The sequence below is a fragment of the Rousettus aegyptiacus genome, unplaced genomic scaffold (assembly GCF_014176215.1).
Source record: "Rousettus aegyptiacus isolate mRouAeg1 unplaced genomic scaffold, mRouAeg1.p scaffold_m13_p_14, whole genome shotgun sequence".
NCBI lineage: Eukaryota > Metazoa > Chordata > Mammalia > Chiroptera > Pteropodidae > Rousettus > Rousettus aegyptiacus.
In genome coordinates, this window is record NW_023416289.1 from 26,431,147 (window position 1) to 26,443,896 (window position 12,750).

Genomic DNA, 12,750 nt, shown 5'->3' on the forward strand with positions numbered 1-12,750 from the left:
CTCTTCTTAAGATGGGCAAAGCTATCTCCACCTCCCTAGGGGAAAAGGCCAGGTTGGATTATTCAGAGGTCCTCAGTTCCTTCATTTACTGACGGAGCCCCAGGAGTGGAGGCCAACTCGTCACCCTCCAGTCCCTCTGCTACAAGGACTGCCCTGCGGGGGCAGGGGGCGGTCCTTTAAGGCCAGCCCTGGGGCAGGCAACGTGATCGGGGATCGCCAAGTTCATTCATCCTGGGGCTCCTGCTGACTCACGCTTATGAAAGTGATTTTTCTGACCCCGCCTGCTGCCCGCCTCTTCCCAACTCTTGAAATACCCTCGCTTGCCTTAGCTTCTCACAGTCTCTTGGATCCCCACGGGGTAATGGGAGTCCTGCTCCTTTGTCAGGCACCTTGATTTCCTGGCTTTCCTAGTGTCCAATCAGGCCAGGCTCACCGGTCTCCGTTAACCCCCTGCCAGTCAGGTGAGTGGCCCGGGCAAGGCATGGGGAGGGTGGGAGACCACAGGACATCTTGGGCAGGGGTGGCCCACAGGGCCCGGGAGCCAGGCAGGGGGACACCCAGGTGATCCAGAGAGAAGGCCTACCTGGCTTCCCGGGGACGAGAACAATTCTCCCTCACATCCAGGTTCCTCCTCCACCCCTCTGGCCATGTGCATCTCCAGGTGCCTGGCGCCCTTATCCCTCCCAGCAGCTGCCCTGCCCAGCAGTGGAGCACACCTTGGTCATGTGACACAGCTCTAGGCAGGAAAGTAAGAGAGGTGTGGCCAGTCCGGGCGTGCTGCCTGGAGTTGGAGGAGGCTCCTGGGTCCCGCAGCCGGGCTGGTGCTTCCCTTAGAGCCTCCCTGTCCCCCGCCCCCAGTCATCCTGTTCAAGTTGGGCATAGCCCCCAAGGTCCCAGGGACTTACTTGGCTTCTCACAGAAGGCTGGGGTGCTGAGAATTGGAGCATCTGGGGAACCTCAGAACTCTCAGGGCTCCAGGTGGGGAGGCTCGGTTGACAGAATGCCTCTTCATCCTCACCTTGCCACAGCCTCATGTCGCTTTCTTGATGGCACTGTTATCGTGCTGTTTTACTCAGACGGGGCTCACCTGCCCTCACACAGGTACCAAGGGGGAAGATTTGCGCTTGTGAGCGTGGTCTCAGACATTCCTGGGCCACCCAGGCAAGCCACCTCCCTGTCCTGACCGCCTTCCTGTCTCTGTGCAAAGGGGATAAGAAAACCCACCTCCAGGGGCTGCCATCGGTCGAAGTCACATGAGCAAAGAGCCACCAGAGGTGCTCAATAAATGCAGCCATGCAGGTTCCCAAACACTTAGGGCCATTTGAAACATAATGACCTCAGATGTTCCAATGCTACAAGCATAAGAGGAACAGCATCTGAAGGTGTAATTATTTCCGTTTTTTATGCTTATCTGCTTTTGTGAATCAGTTTTTAATGTTAACTTTTTTCAGTTGACATTTGCCTCTTCAACCAAAAGGACTTAAAATGTTAACATTAAAAATGGACCATTTGATCTCCACAAAACAAAACGCAAAAAGCATAAAAGAAGTGGAATTATAACTTTCAAGCTATCTGTTGTAAATTGGCAGCTTCTGTTTCTCTGAGGTAATGAGAGCTTTAAGCTACTCAGGACTTTGAGACATCTGTATAGATATACAGGGAGTGACCTATCAGGTCGGCCCTGGGTGGTGACCTCATGTGTGTGGCATCCAGAAGCTTCTGGAAGAGAGCACTGGATTTGGAGTCCAAAAGCCCTGGTGCCCTGTGCTCCCCATGAAACAGTATAAGGGGCCATCGGTTCTGATTTCTCATCTTTCGGTGAGGGATCCTGCAAGTACCTTCCTACTGAGAAGTGGGAGGATTCGAAGGGACAAGGGAGATGAAGGAAATGGCCTGAGGTGGCCTAGGGTAGGTGTGCTGGGGGAGCTCAGAGCAAAATCTAGATGGTCTCAGCCCATGGGGCTCAAACTCTAGTTCTATCACCAGCTAGCTCTGTGGCCTCGGGGACATGGCCTCACCTCTCCAAGCCTCTTTTCTTTTCTGTAAAGTGGGTTACTATGCGGATTAAAGGAGCATTTAACCAGGACATCACGTGCATCCCCTTCGCTGTTATTCCTGGGGTCAGTGATGGCAAGGAGTAGGCACCCTGGGGCTGTTCGAAGGTACAGAGAGGAAGGGGGTGAAAGAGCTCTGGGAACTACAGCCCTATTCCCCAGGGCCTCTAGGCACACCCAGCACCGGGTAGTTAGTGAGAAACTGTCCCTACCCAGTTGGGAACATCATCCCCTGGCCTCCCTCCCCACCACCAGCTCTGAGACAGAGCAGCAGGGAGAGCGGGGACAGATGTGCATGCGCGTGCTATACCTTCAGCATGGCCAGGAAAGGCCTCTGGAAGGAGCCGTCACATCCTGTCACACTGCATTCTGGAACAGGGTGCCCTGGGCTCAATCCACCTCGGCCCATGCAAGCTGGGGCAAACTCCTCACACACTGCACAGGGCCGTGAGAAGCGACCTGGATCTCAAGTTTCTCCATCTGTAATGTGGGAGTGATTGTAGGAGCACTTATAATAACCCAGCTAAATGAAGATTGAATTAGTTAATATGCACGAATGTTTAAAACATGCCTGGCGCCTAGCCAACTCTGCAGATGAACAGAAACTTTAGGTGGCTGTTGTCATGAATGGTAGTAGTGTCACCCCAAAATCCTGTCCCCAGACAGACAGCACAGGCCCTGAAAGGAATCAGGCATGGAGAAGACCATGCATCTTGATGTCAGCTGGATGTCACCTTTCGTCTCCCCAGGGAGATGCTACGGGACACGGAGCTCACCCAGACAAGAGGGGAAGGCTGTCCCGGGCCCCAAGTCCCAGCCGAGGCGAGCAGCCCCAGGTCTCACCAGGCGACAGGCCGAGTGGCATGGTCATAGTCAAAGCCTTGACACCAGTCAGCTCTGGGTTTAAAAGTCTGCTGCATGACAGACAGCAACTTGTAGCGACTCTCTGAGCCCCAGTTTATACATCTGCAAAGTGGGGTAGTTGCATTGATAGTACTTTCTGCACAGAGTCTATATGAGGACTTGAGAAAAGGTATGTCAAACACCCGGTAGATAGCAACGGCTAAATGCCCACCTGCTTTGCACACACTCACATAGATGTTGCCTTGTGGCTCTCATGACTAAGGCTTCTGGACAGTGGGTGAGGCAGGGGCCCTGTTAGAGAGCTTGAGGGATATGGAGAAGTTGAGTCTGAAATCTCCAAGAAATCTACAGCCCTAAGATTTCTTTGGGTCCCTTTGAGTGATTTGGGCCTATGACCAGAAGGGAGCGCTGGTGCTCCAGACATAAGCAAGTTTACAGGCATTTCTCCTAAACTAAATTACTCCAGGCTTCCAGTTTCCCCAGGTCGGAATGTTCCAGCCTAGACCCTGCGGCAGGCAATGAGCTCTGGTCTTTTCCCAGTGGCAGATTTGCTGCAGGCAGGCACTTTACATATGTGACCTCATTGTGTCACCAATAGCCCTGCAGGGTAGAGACTTTATTCCCATTTCATAGTTGAGGAAGCTGAGACCCAGAGAGGCCCAGAAACAGGCCCATGGTAACCAGCTATAAAGCACCTCCCTAGGGCCAGGTGATGGCTTCAAAGTCCAGCAGGCTACACCCAAGACCTGAGTGCTAGATTTCAGGCTGGGGGCTGTGGCCAGCACAGAAGTGCTGGGCAGGCCTTGTCCTGAAGCTTAAGCAGAGGAGGCCTCATGGAAGATAAGTAATAGACTTTGAGTCTTGTTGCCACCTCACTGGTGAGATAAGGAAAGTGGAGCGAAGCTCAGAGAGATGAAGGTGACCAGGCTGGGGAAGGGACCTTACATAACTGGGAGAGGAAAGATGACTCGACTGGAATGGAGCAGGTATGGGGAGGGGAGAAGGGAGAGCTGAATACCATTCTGATATGCCTCAGGGGGGACCTTGGATTCAACCTTGAGGGCCACAGAAAGACACTCTACATGTGGGAAGGAACCTTGTGACACCCAGTGGCCCTTCCTCCTCTGTGCCCCTAGGTCAGCTGCCGGTCCCCAACCCCCCGCCAGCGACAGCCATGAGCAACTGGAGGAAGGACCACCTTGGTGCCAGTAGTTCAGAGCCTCTCAAGGTCATCATCATCGGTGAGTGCTACCCTGGGCTGGAGAAAGGCTGAACTGAGCCCTCCAGGTGTCCCCAGCATCAGAGGTCAGGAGCCAGGCAGGGCCAGGCTTGGCCTTTCTTTACAATTGTTGTCTTTAAAATTGGCCACTGAATGGTCAGTGTGTGCCCAGTGCTATGCTTAGCAATTTATACAATATGATTCCACATAATCTTTCTAAGAACCTGCAAAGCAAAAACAGCGAAGATATAGGGGCCTGATCATAAGCCCATGTGGTCCTGTGTTCATGCTGTGCCTGGCACCATGCTGGGTGCCTACGTGGCAGGGGGCAGGGGGCAGGGGGTAGACAGCCAAAGCATGTGGTCCTGTCCTCAGGTCTGCATAAATGGGAGGCAGATGGTCCCTCCTCTATGCAAGTATCAGGTGGAGCCATATGAAATGTCCATTTTCGCAAGTCAAAAACAGTTGAACATCAGCAATTTCCTGTGGCTCATCCTAATAGTCATCTACATCTGGGTGATATTCTGTACAATAAACGATGAAGAGGGGAAAAGACAGATAAGAATAGAAGGAATGTCATGAGGTTAATTACCCAAGAAATGCCACGGGTAAGTGGTGTGATTTGTTTAGACTTGGGGGCAGGAGGCCCACAAGCGGCTCAGTACCCCTCTCGAGCCCCAAGCTCACCCCGCCAGAGCACATAGCAATCTGTCCTATAATATTTCACTTGTCCATCTTACCTACCAGGCTGTTAGTTCTGGGAAGACAGGACTAGCTCCTTAGTGATCTCTGAATCTCGGTCATGTTACTGTGTGACCACAGGCAAGTTACTTAACCTCTCTGTGCCCCCAGCTTCCTCTAGTATAAAAGGAGGAAAAGAGTAGCATGTACCTCGCTAAAGTCATAGGGAGAGCTCAATGGGATAATGCAGGCACTTCAGGGCTTTATATGGGGCCTAGAACAGCAGCAGCATGTCAGTTTATTATTATTTGTTATTACTTAAATTCCTTGACACAAAGCTTGACACATAGTAAGCACTCAGATATCAGTGGTTATTACCACAACTTTATTGTTATTCAAGTAGTATAGTAGCTGGCACCTAGTAGGCTCTCAACAATTGTTTATTACTTTGTTAGTGATTGTTCTTATGCACGGTGCCTGACACATGCTAAGAGTTTGATAAATGTTTTATTTTTATGAATGAAGAGCAAATCAATGAACGAGTCGGATCAAGACCAAAGCTGTCAGCTGTGGTGGTCTCTTGAACCCAAAAGTGCTCCCCTCTGACCCCACCCTCTCTCCCCAGGCAATGGTCCCTCCGGCATCTGCTTGTCCTACCTGCTCTCTGGCTACACCCCCTATGTGAAGCCAGACTCCGTCCACCCACACCCCCTGCTGCACAGGAAGCTCACTGAGGTGCCAGGGGTCTCCATCCTGGACCAGGTAGGCCAGAGCTCCGGGAGGGACACACCCCTCTGGGGAAACTCTCTCAGCTTTCCCAGGGCAAAACCAAAGTATGCATTTGTTAGACACAAAACCAAACACAAGAGAGGCCATGAAATCAGCCACGGGAACTGTGAGAGAGAAACCAGGGCCGTCTTTTGAGACCTACAGATGCCACATCAGCATGTCTCCCCTCCTTTAGACCAGTGGTTCTAAACCTAGGGACAACTTTGCTCTCCAGGGACACTCGGCAATTCCTGGAGATAATGTCAGTTGTCACGGTTAGAGGGGTGGTACTATTGGCTTGAAAGTGGTGACCAGGAATATTGTTAAACATCCTACAATGCACAGGACAGCACCCCCCACAAAGAATGGTCTGGCCCAGATGTCAAGAGAGCCGAAGTTGCAAAACACTGCCCTAGGCGCTGCGGTTCCACTGCTCCCTGCCCCAGAGGGCTCACAGATTCCCTCCTCTGTGCCCCTTCAGGCAGCATCTATCCTCCCAGTCACCAGCCGCCCCACCCACCCCCCTCAAGCTGGTGCATGAGGAAGTAAGCTGACATTTGGTCTCGACCAGCATTTTTCAAAATGCCATCTACATGACACCAGTTCCTTGGCATAATATGAAAAGAAAATGTTCCTACTTTAGTAAGTCTGAGACACTGGGTTTAGCTAATTAAACAGGTAAATGACAGCTGCAGGACTTGTCAGAGCCTTTAATACGCCATTGTAGATTGTCTCCTGAGAGGCAGCGTTTCCCAGCTTCTCTAACCACCTGATATTAGGGTGGGAATCGTAGGACCAGGCATCCTTCCTCTGGTGGCCCCTCTGACCTGCGCACCCTCTCCAGGACCTGAGCTACCTGTCTGAAGGCCTCGAAGGCCGATGCGAAAGCCCGGTGGCCCTGCTCTTTGATGCCCTCCTGCGCCCAGACACAGACTTTGGGGGAAACATGGAGTCCGTCCTCATGTGGAAGCACCAGAAGGAGCGAGCCATCCCCCATGTGGTCCTGGGCCGAAACCTGCCCGGGGGAGCCTGGCATGTAAGTGGGGCCAGGAGGGGTGCAAGGGGATTTGGGCCAAATCTACGTGGCCTTCTGGAGAGTTCCTCCCTAACTCGAGGTTAGGGCTGTTCCACTTCCTACCTTTCCCTATTCGCCAGACTCCCCTGCCTCCCTCTCCTCTCACTCCCCTCCCCCTCCCTTTTCTCTGAGTGAGCCCAGGCCTCCAGCGCCCTCCAGCCCAAGCAGGTTGGGGGCTAGCAAAGGCCTGAACCAGAAGACACCTTTTCCGCACAGTCCATTGAAGGCTCCATGGTGACCCTGAGTCAAGGCCAGTGGATGGGGCTCCCGGACCTGCAGGTCAAGGACTGGATGCGCAGGAAGAGAAGGTGAGGCAGCCCTAGAGAGCCCAGGGTGGGACACTGAGCCCAGGAGCTGGAAGTAAAGGGGCTTTGGGGACCATCTAGCCTGGCTTCCTCTTACTCCAGGAGGGGAAACTGAGGCTTGGATGGGGAAGAGACTTGCACAGGACCACAAAGAGTGCGAACGGCAGAGCCTCCTTATCCAGTGCTCCCTCCTCTGCCATATGACCCCTGACTTGGCCTTCACATAGCACCCCAGTCTCCAAGGAGGAAGTGACAGCTGACCTCTGGTTCTATGACCTCCCTGCTGCCCCTCCTACAATGCTGAGCCTGGCCTGGAACAATCTCTTTCCTTCTAGGTCAGCTAAATAGAGTGCACTTCCTTTTTTTCCTTTTAATGCTCTTGCATTAAAAACATAACCACACTATAGGAAATTGAAAATTGAGAAAAGGAAGACAACTCACCCCACACTTCTACCTATGGCGGTCACATCTTGGGGTATTTTCTCCCCATCTTTTTTTTTTCCTCGCCATCGCGTTTCCATCTCTTTAATGACCACACTGCATACTTCTGAGCGCCTTGGAGAAACAGATCACCAAATGAACGAATTCCAGCCCCTGCTCATCCTGGAGCACGAGGCATAAGTTGCCCAGTGCTCCGAGCAGAGGGTAGCCCCCTCCCTGCGTGGTGTCTGCTCCCCACTCCCCCCCACCCCCGCCCTCAGTGCTGTGACACAGCACCTTCGTGCCCACCCAGCAGGCACTCAGCCTCTCCCGGCAACTTAGTTTCTGCCTCTCCAGGGTTCACCATCTGTTTCTTTGACACAAAAGATTTTTTGTACCTGCAGATTCTGTAGGAAGGCATCCAACACATAGTGATGTATTAACAGACAGACAGGAACTTAAATTTCACTTGTAGACATATCTTTTACATCCTACTTTTAAAACTTAACATTATGTCATAGCATTCATTTCACGTGGTGATTACGCAGAGTTGGCAACCATCCTTTTACATGGCCACAAAGTATTTCCCAGGGAAGGTGATCTCTGCATTGAAAATATCCCACGTGCAGGTCCTTGGGCCTAGATGTTGGAGCCAAAAGCCAGACAGATGTGCTCCCTGACCTTGAAGGGCTGTCACAGCTCCGAAACCACTGCCTAGTTCTGGAGCTTCCGTTCTTTCCAATGTGCCACTTCTCCAAGTAACCCCCTGTGTGGCATCTTAAAACGATCCTTTAAAACAATTTTTACTAAAATAGAGAAGGGGAAATGGGAAACCCACAGAAATAAGTTCCAGAGTTCCAGTTTCAGTAGCAGACTAACAAGCTGGGTTGGACGGAGTAGCCTGGCGGGATGTGGTCTGAGCTCACACTGTAGCCGGTCGTGTTGACATGCCACTTAGGTTTCCCACTGAGTTCACCCCTAACAATGTGTCCACAGTTGGAGAAAGCAACTCACCTAAGGTCACATCGCCAGATACGGGGAGGAGCCCAAAGGGAGCCAAGGCCTGTACCTCAGCCACCAGCAACACTGGCCCTCAGTCATTGTCCCAGAAAGGGTGGTGAACATAGTAATAACAATAATAATAATAATAATAGTAATAGTAATAATAATAAAATAGCTCCTGCTGTTACCGTGTATGCTAAGGACTATGCTAAGTGCTTTACATGAGTTATTTTTCATCAACTTCTTTACTGAAATATATCATATGTATAGAAAAGTCCACAACTCATGTGTGTACAAGTGGACAAAATTTATCAAAATGGACACAGCTGTGTTCAGTCACCCAGACTCGAGACATAGATCCCCTGTCCTCAGAAGCCCCCTTAGACCCTGCCCAATCCCCTCTCCCTACTTCTCCCCAGAGGCAGCCACGCTCTTGACGTCCAACTCCATGGGTTAATTATGTCTGTCTCTGAACTTTATAAAAATGAAATCCTACCATATTTATGTATGATATTACTGAGTCCTTTGAGGTAATATTAATAGTGGCTGACCTTTATGTGTCACTTACCACCTCAGGTTTTATTCTAAGCTCTTCATTTATATCATCATCTAATCCTCTCAACAATCACATGAAATAGGTACTATCACCATCGTCATCCTCACTTTGCAAATTAAGAAACTGAGGCAGAGTTTCAGGAAATAGCTCGCCAATGGCATAGTCTAGATTTAAACCCAGGCCATCTGCCTCTGGAGGACACATTCTCAACCCCACCCTAATAAGATACTCTATCAGCTTCAGAAGAGGGACTGAGGCTCTGAGAAGTTAAACAGCTTGGACAAGTTTTACAGCTAGTGGGTGGCGCAGCCACAGTTGGCTCCAACCTGGTCATCCTCTGTTTTCCCTGATAGTCCCCCACCCCACTCCATTATCTGACACCCACCCTTTTGCATCATTCCCCCCAGAGGTCTTCGTAACAGCCGGGCCACAGCCGGGGACATTGCTCACTACTACAGGGACTATGTGACCAAGAAGGGTCTGGGCCACAACTTCGTGTCTGGTGCAGTGGTCACAGCTGTGGAGTGGGGGACATCTGAACCCAGTGGCTCTGAGGTCCAGAGCCCCAGACCCCTCTTCCAGGTGAGCGGCTTCCTGACCTCTAAGGACCAGAGCCAGCGGCCCTTTTCCCTGTGTGCCCACAATGTGGTCCTGGCCACTGGCACATCCGACAGCCCGACCCAGCTGGGCATCCCCGGGGAGACGCTGCCTTTCGTCTACCACGAGCTGTCAGCCCTGGAGGCCGCCAGGAGAGCAGGCACAGTGACGCCGACCTCGGACCCCGTCCTCATCATCGGCGCAGGGCTGTCCGCGGCCGACGCAGTCCTCTACGCCCGCCACTACAACATCCCTGTGATCCATGCCTTCCGCCGGACTGTGGATGACCCTGGCCTGGTCTTTAACCAGCTGCCTAAGATGCTGTACCCCGAGTACCACAAGGTGCACCAGATGATGCGGGAGCAGTCCATCCTCTCACCCAGCCCCTACGAGGGCTACCGCAGCCTCCCTGAGCACCAGCCACTCCTCTTCAAGGAGGACCACCAGGCTGTGTTCCGAGACCCCAAGGGCCTCCAGAAGGTCTTTGGCATCTCCCTGGTGCTGGTCCTCATCGGCTCCCACCCAGACCTCTCCTTCCTCCCGGGGGCAGGCGCTGACCTCGCCATGGACCCCAACCAGCCACTGAGTGCCAAGAGGAACCCCATTGATGTGGAGCCCTTCACCTACCAGAGCACACAGCAGGAGGGCCTGTATGCTGTGGGGCCACTGGCTGGGGACAACTTTGTTCGGTTTGTGCAGGGTGGGGCCCTGGCCGTGGCCAGCTCCCTGCTGAGGAAGGAGGCCAGGAAGCCACCCTAGCCCTTGGCCTGACATCCTCGCACCCGTGCCCTAAAGAGGAAGGGAGATCACCACAGCCCTGTTGGACACGAGATGCCTCAGTGAGGGAAGCTGGCCTCTCCTAACAGGAGACAGGAGCAGGCATGAGCCCATGCAACAGGCTTCTCAGGTGAAGGGTAGTGGGAAACCCAGGCTGCCTGAACTCAGACCAGTGCCCAGGGAAGAGTGGCTGCAGGTCAGCAGAGGCCCAGACCTGTGATTTGGGGCAAATGCTGCCATTATGAGCGGGGATCACCAGAGCCAATTGAGCGCTGAGCCAGGAGGAATCCAGGCCCCGTTCCTTCCAGAATCAAGTCCCAAATAAAATCAGCACCTGCCTCCACCTGTGTATCTGAGTATTATGTGCTTGGGGAGGGGTGGGGTGCCCAGGAGCCTGCTCTGGGTTTGTGGAGGGCGTGCGGGGAAAGGGGGTGTGGTGCGGGGGTCAGGGGGCGGTAAAGCACAGGGTCAAGTGAGAGGCAGTCCTTGGGCTGGGGTTTGGGAAACAAGGGATAGTGCCCCAAGTGCGGCAGATGAGAGGGTAACTATGTTAGAGAAGTGAGGGGAGGGTGCGTGCGTGTGGAATGGGGTGCTGGGGAGGCTTTCCAAGCGCCCTCCCACCCTCCCTCGCAGCACACACCAGCCCCTCATGCTCACCACCCTTCACCTGCTGCAGGGCCTTTGTACATGCAGGTCTCTAGCCCACTTTCCTCTCTTTAACTCTTCCTCTTCCTCCCACTCCTCTCTTAGCATAAGAATCACTTCCTCTAGGACACACCTTTTGCCACAGACCCCTCCAAGGGCACTAGGGCAAGTTACCAACTCATGACCCAAGATGACACCTCTTCATAGCAGTTTGGTTTTAATGATTCATTTATTTGTGTAATCTGTCCAGTCAGTATCTGGGCTTCGCCCACTTGGATGTAAGCTCCAGGAGGTAAAGGACCCCCATTCGTATTGCCTATTTTTGAGACGCAGGGCCTAGCTAGCACCTCGCGGTGCTCCTTAACTGAGGGGAAGAGGGTGTTCTGGGCGTTGCGTAATAGTTGGGAAGGTCTGAGAGGGCCTCATGCCCGAGGGAGGGAAGGATGGGTGTCGGTGGAGTGGTGGTGGAAGCCCAGAGTAAGAGCATCGGTCCCGGGAGCTGGAACCAGCAGAGGGCGCTCCGGACTCGCTGGACACCACGCTTCGGCCCTGCAGAGGCGCCACGGGTCAAGTGGGGGGACATTGGGGAAGGCAGCGAGAGACTTTTGGGGGGATACCCCAGGGACGCCCCCGCCGTGGCCAGACCCCTACCAAACTCGCGCCTACTGGACAGCCCCCTCCCTGGCCTGGCCGAGGTCCAGCCCCCAGATCAGCGCCCCAGCGGACAGCCCCTGACGCCGCGCCCCGCCGCGGAGAAAGGGGCGGGGGGTGGGTCGGTGGACACTGGGCACGTGGCTCGGGGTCCGGGCGGAGCGCACCCACCCCCCGCCGCGCGCCCGGTCCCTGGCGCCGGCTAGTCCCCGCGGCGGCCGCGGCCGCGGGGGCAGAGGGAGGGCGGGGCGGCGGCACCAGGGAGGGGGTCGCGCGGGGGCGGGCCGCGGGCGGGCGGGGGTCGGCGGGCTTCCGGGCGGCGGCGGCGGCGGCGGCGGCGGCGACGGCGGGCGCGGCGCGATGTGCGAGCGGGCGGCGCGCCTGTGCAGGGCCGGCGCGCACAGGCTGCTCCGGGAGCCGCCGCCGCAGGGCCGGGCGTTGGGCGGGCTGCTGCGCTGGGTGGGCGCCAGGATGGGCGAGCCCCGGGCACCGCTGGCCCCCGACGCCCCCGACGCCCCCGCCGTGGACTCGAGCCCCTGCCCCGGCCCCGCCTCGCCGCGCGGGGGCACCGCTGTCATCCTGGACGTGAGTACGCGCCGGCCGGGACCCCGAGCCCCCCACTCCTACGGGGAGACCCCGACGCCGCCCTACCCGGTCCCGGCCGGGACCTGCGAGATCCCTTCTTCCCTGAGCAGGGAACCCGGGGGCTCGTCGCCCTCGGCAGCTCGGAGCCGGACCCGCACCCGGCCCCTCTGAGTCCCGGCGCGCGAGCCCCCAGCCCCTCCACGTCCCGGCAGGTCTCCATCCCAGCTTCATCCTTGAACCAAGACGACACCCTCTCCTGTCCTCTCCCTCAGTTTCCCGGGATCCCCACCTTCTTGGAGCCAGGACCGTGGAGCCCCCTTGGCTCGGCCACCGCCCCGCACGTTTGTTCTGGCCAAACCCTCATCTTTCCCCAGCCCTGCTTCTCACCCTTTACCCTCGTGCCTTCCCAGGACGGGAGTCCCTGAGCGCCTGCAGACCCTTTCTCTTCCCCATACCGGGTACCCGCCCTAGTAGCTACTTTTCTGACACCACCTTTCTCTTCCTCGCTAGACCCTGAGCCCTTGTATTCCCATCCCTAATCGCCCTGCCAC

The 12,750-nt window shown here is 55.0% G+C and overlaps 2 protein-coding genes across 3 annotated transcripts in view; both read left to right on the forward strand.

The window, feature by feature from the left end:
* The first annotated feature begins 326 nt into the window (after nucleotides 1–326).
* On the forward strand, nucleotides 327–10,661 carry OSGIN1 (oxidative stress induced growth inhibitor 1). Its single transcript, XM_016165935.2, has 6 exons — nucleotides 327–461; nucleotides 4,055–4,159; nucleotides 5,444–5,580; nucleotides 6,431–6,622; nucleotides 6,878–6,969; nucleotides 9,352–10,661. The coding sequence occupies exons 2-6, from the start codon at nucleotides 4,093–4,095 to the stop codon at nucleotides 10,298–10,300; spliced, it is 1,437 nt and encodes a 478-aa protein (XP_016021421.2). The 5' UTR covers nucleotides 327–461; nucleotides 4,055–4,092; the 3' UTR covers nucleotides 10,301–10,661.
* Nucleotides 10,662–11,974: 1,313 nt separating this feature from the next.
* Nucleotides 11,975–12,750, forward strand: part of NECAB2 (N-terminal EF-hand calcium binding protein 2) — a 29,157-nt gene continuing 28,381 nt past the window's right edge. For both annotated transcript variants that reach the window (XM_016165956.2, XM_036231518.1), the window contains exon 1: nucleotides 11,975–12,199. In XM_016165956.2, the coding sequence (XP_016021442.2) occupies nucleotides 11,975–12,199 (225 nt within the window). The remainder of the gene's footprint in view (nucleotides 12,200–12,750) is intronic.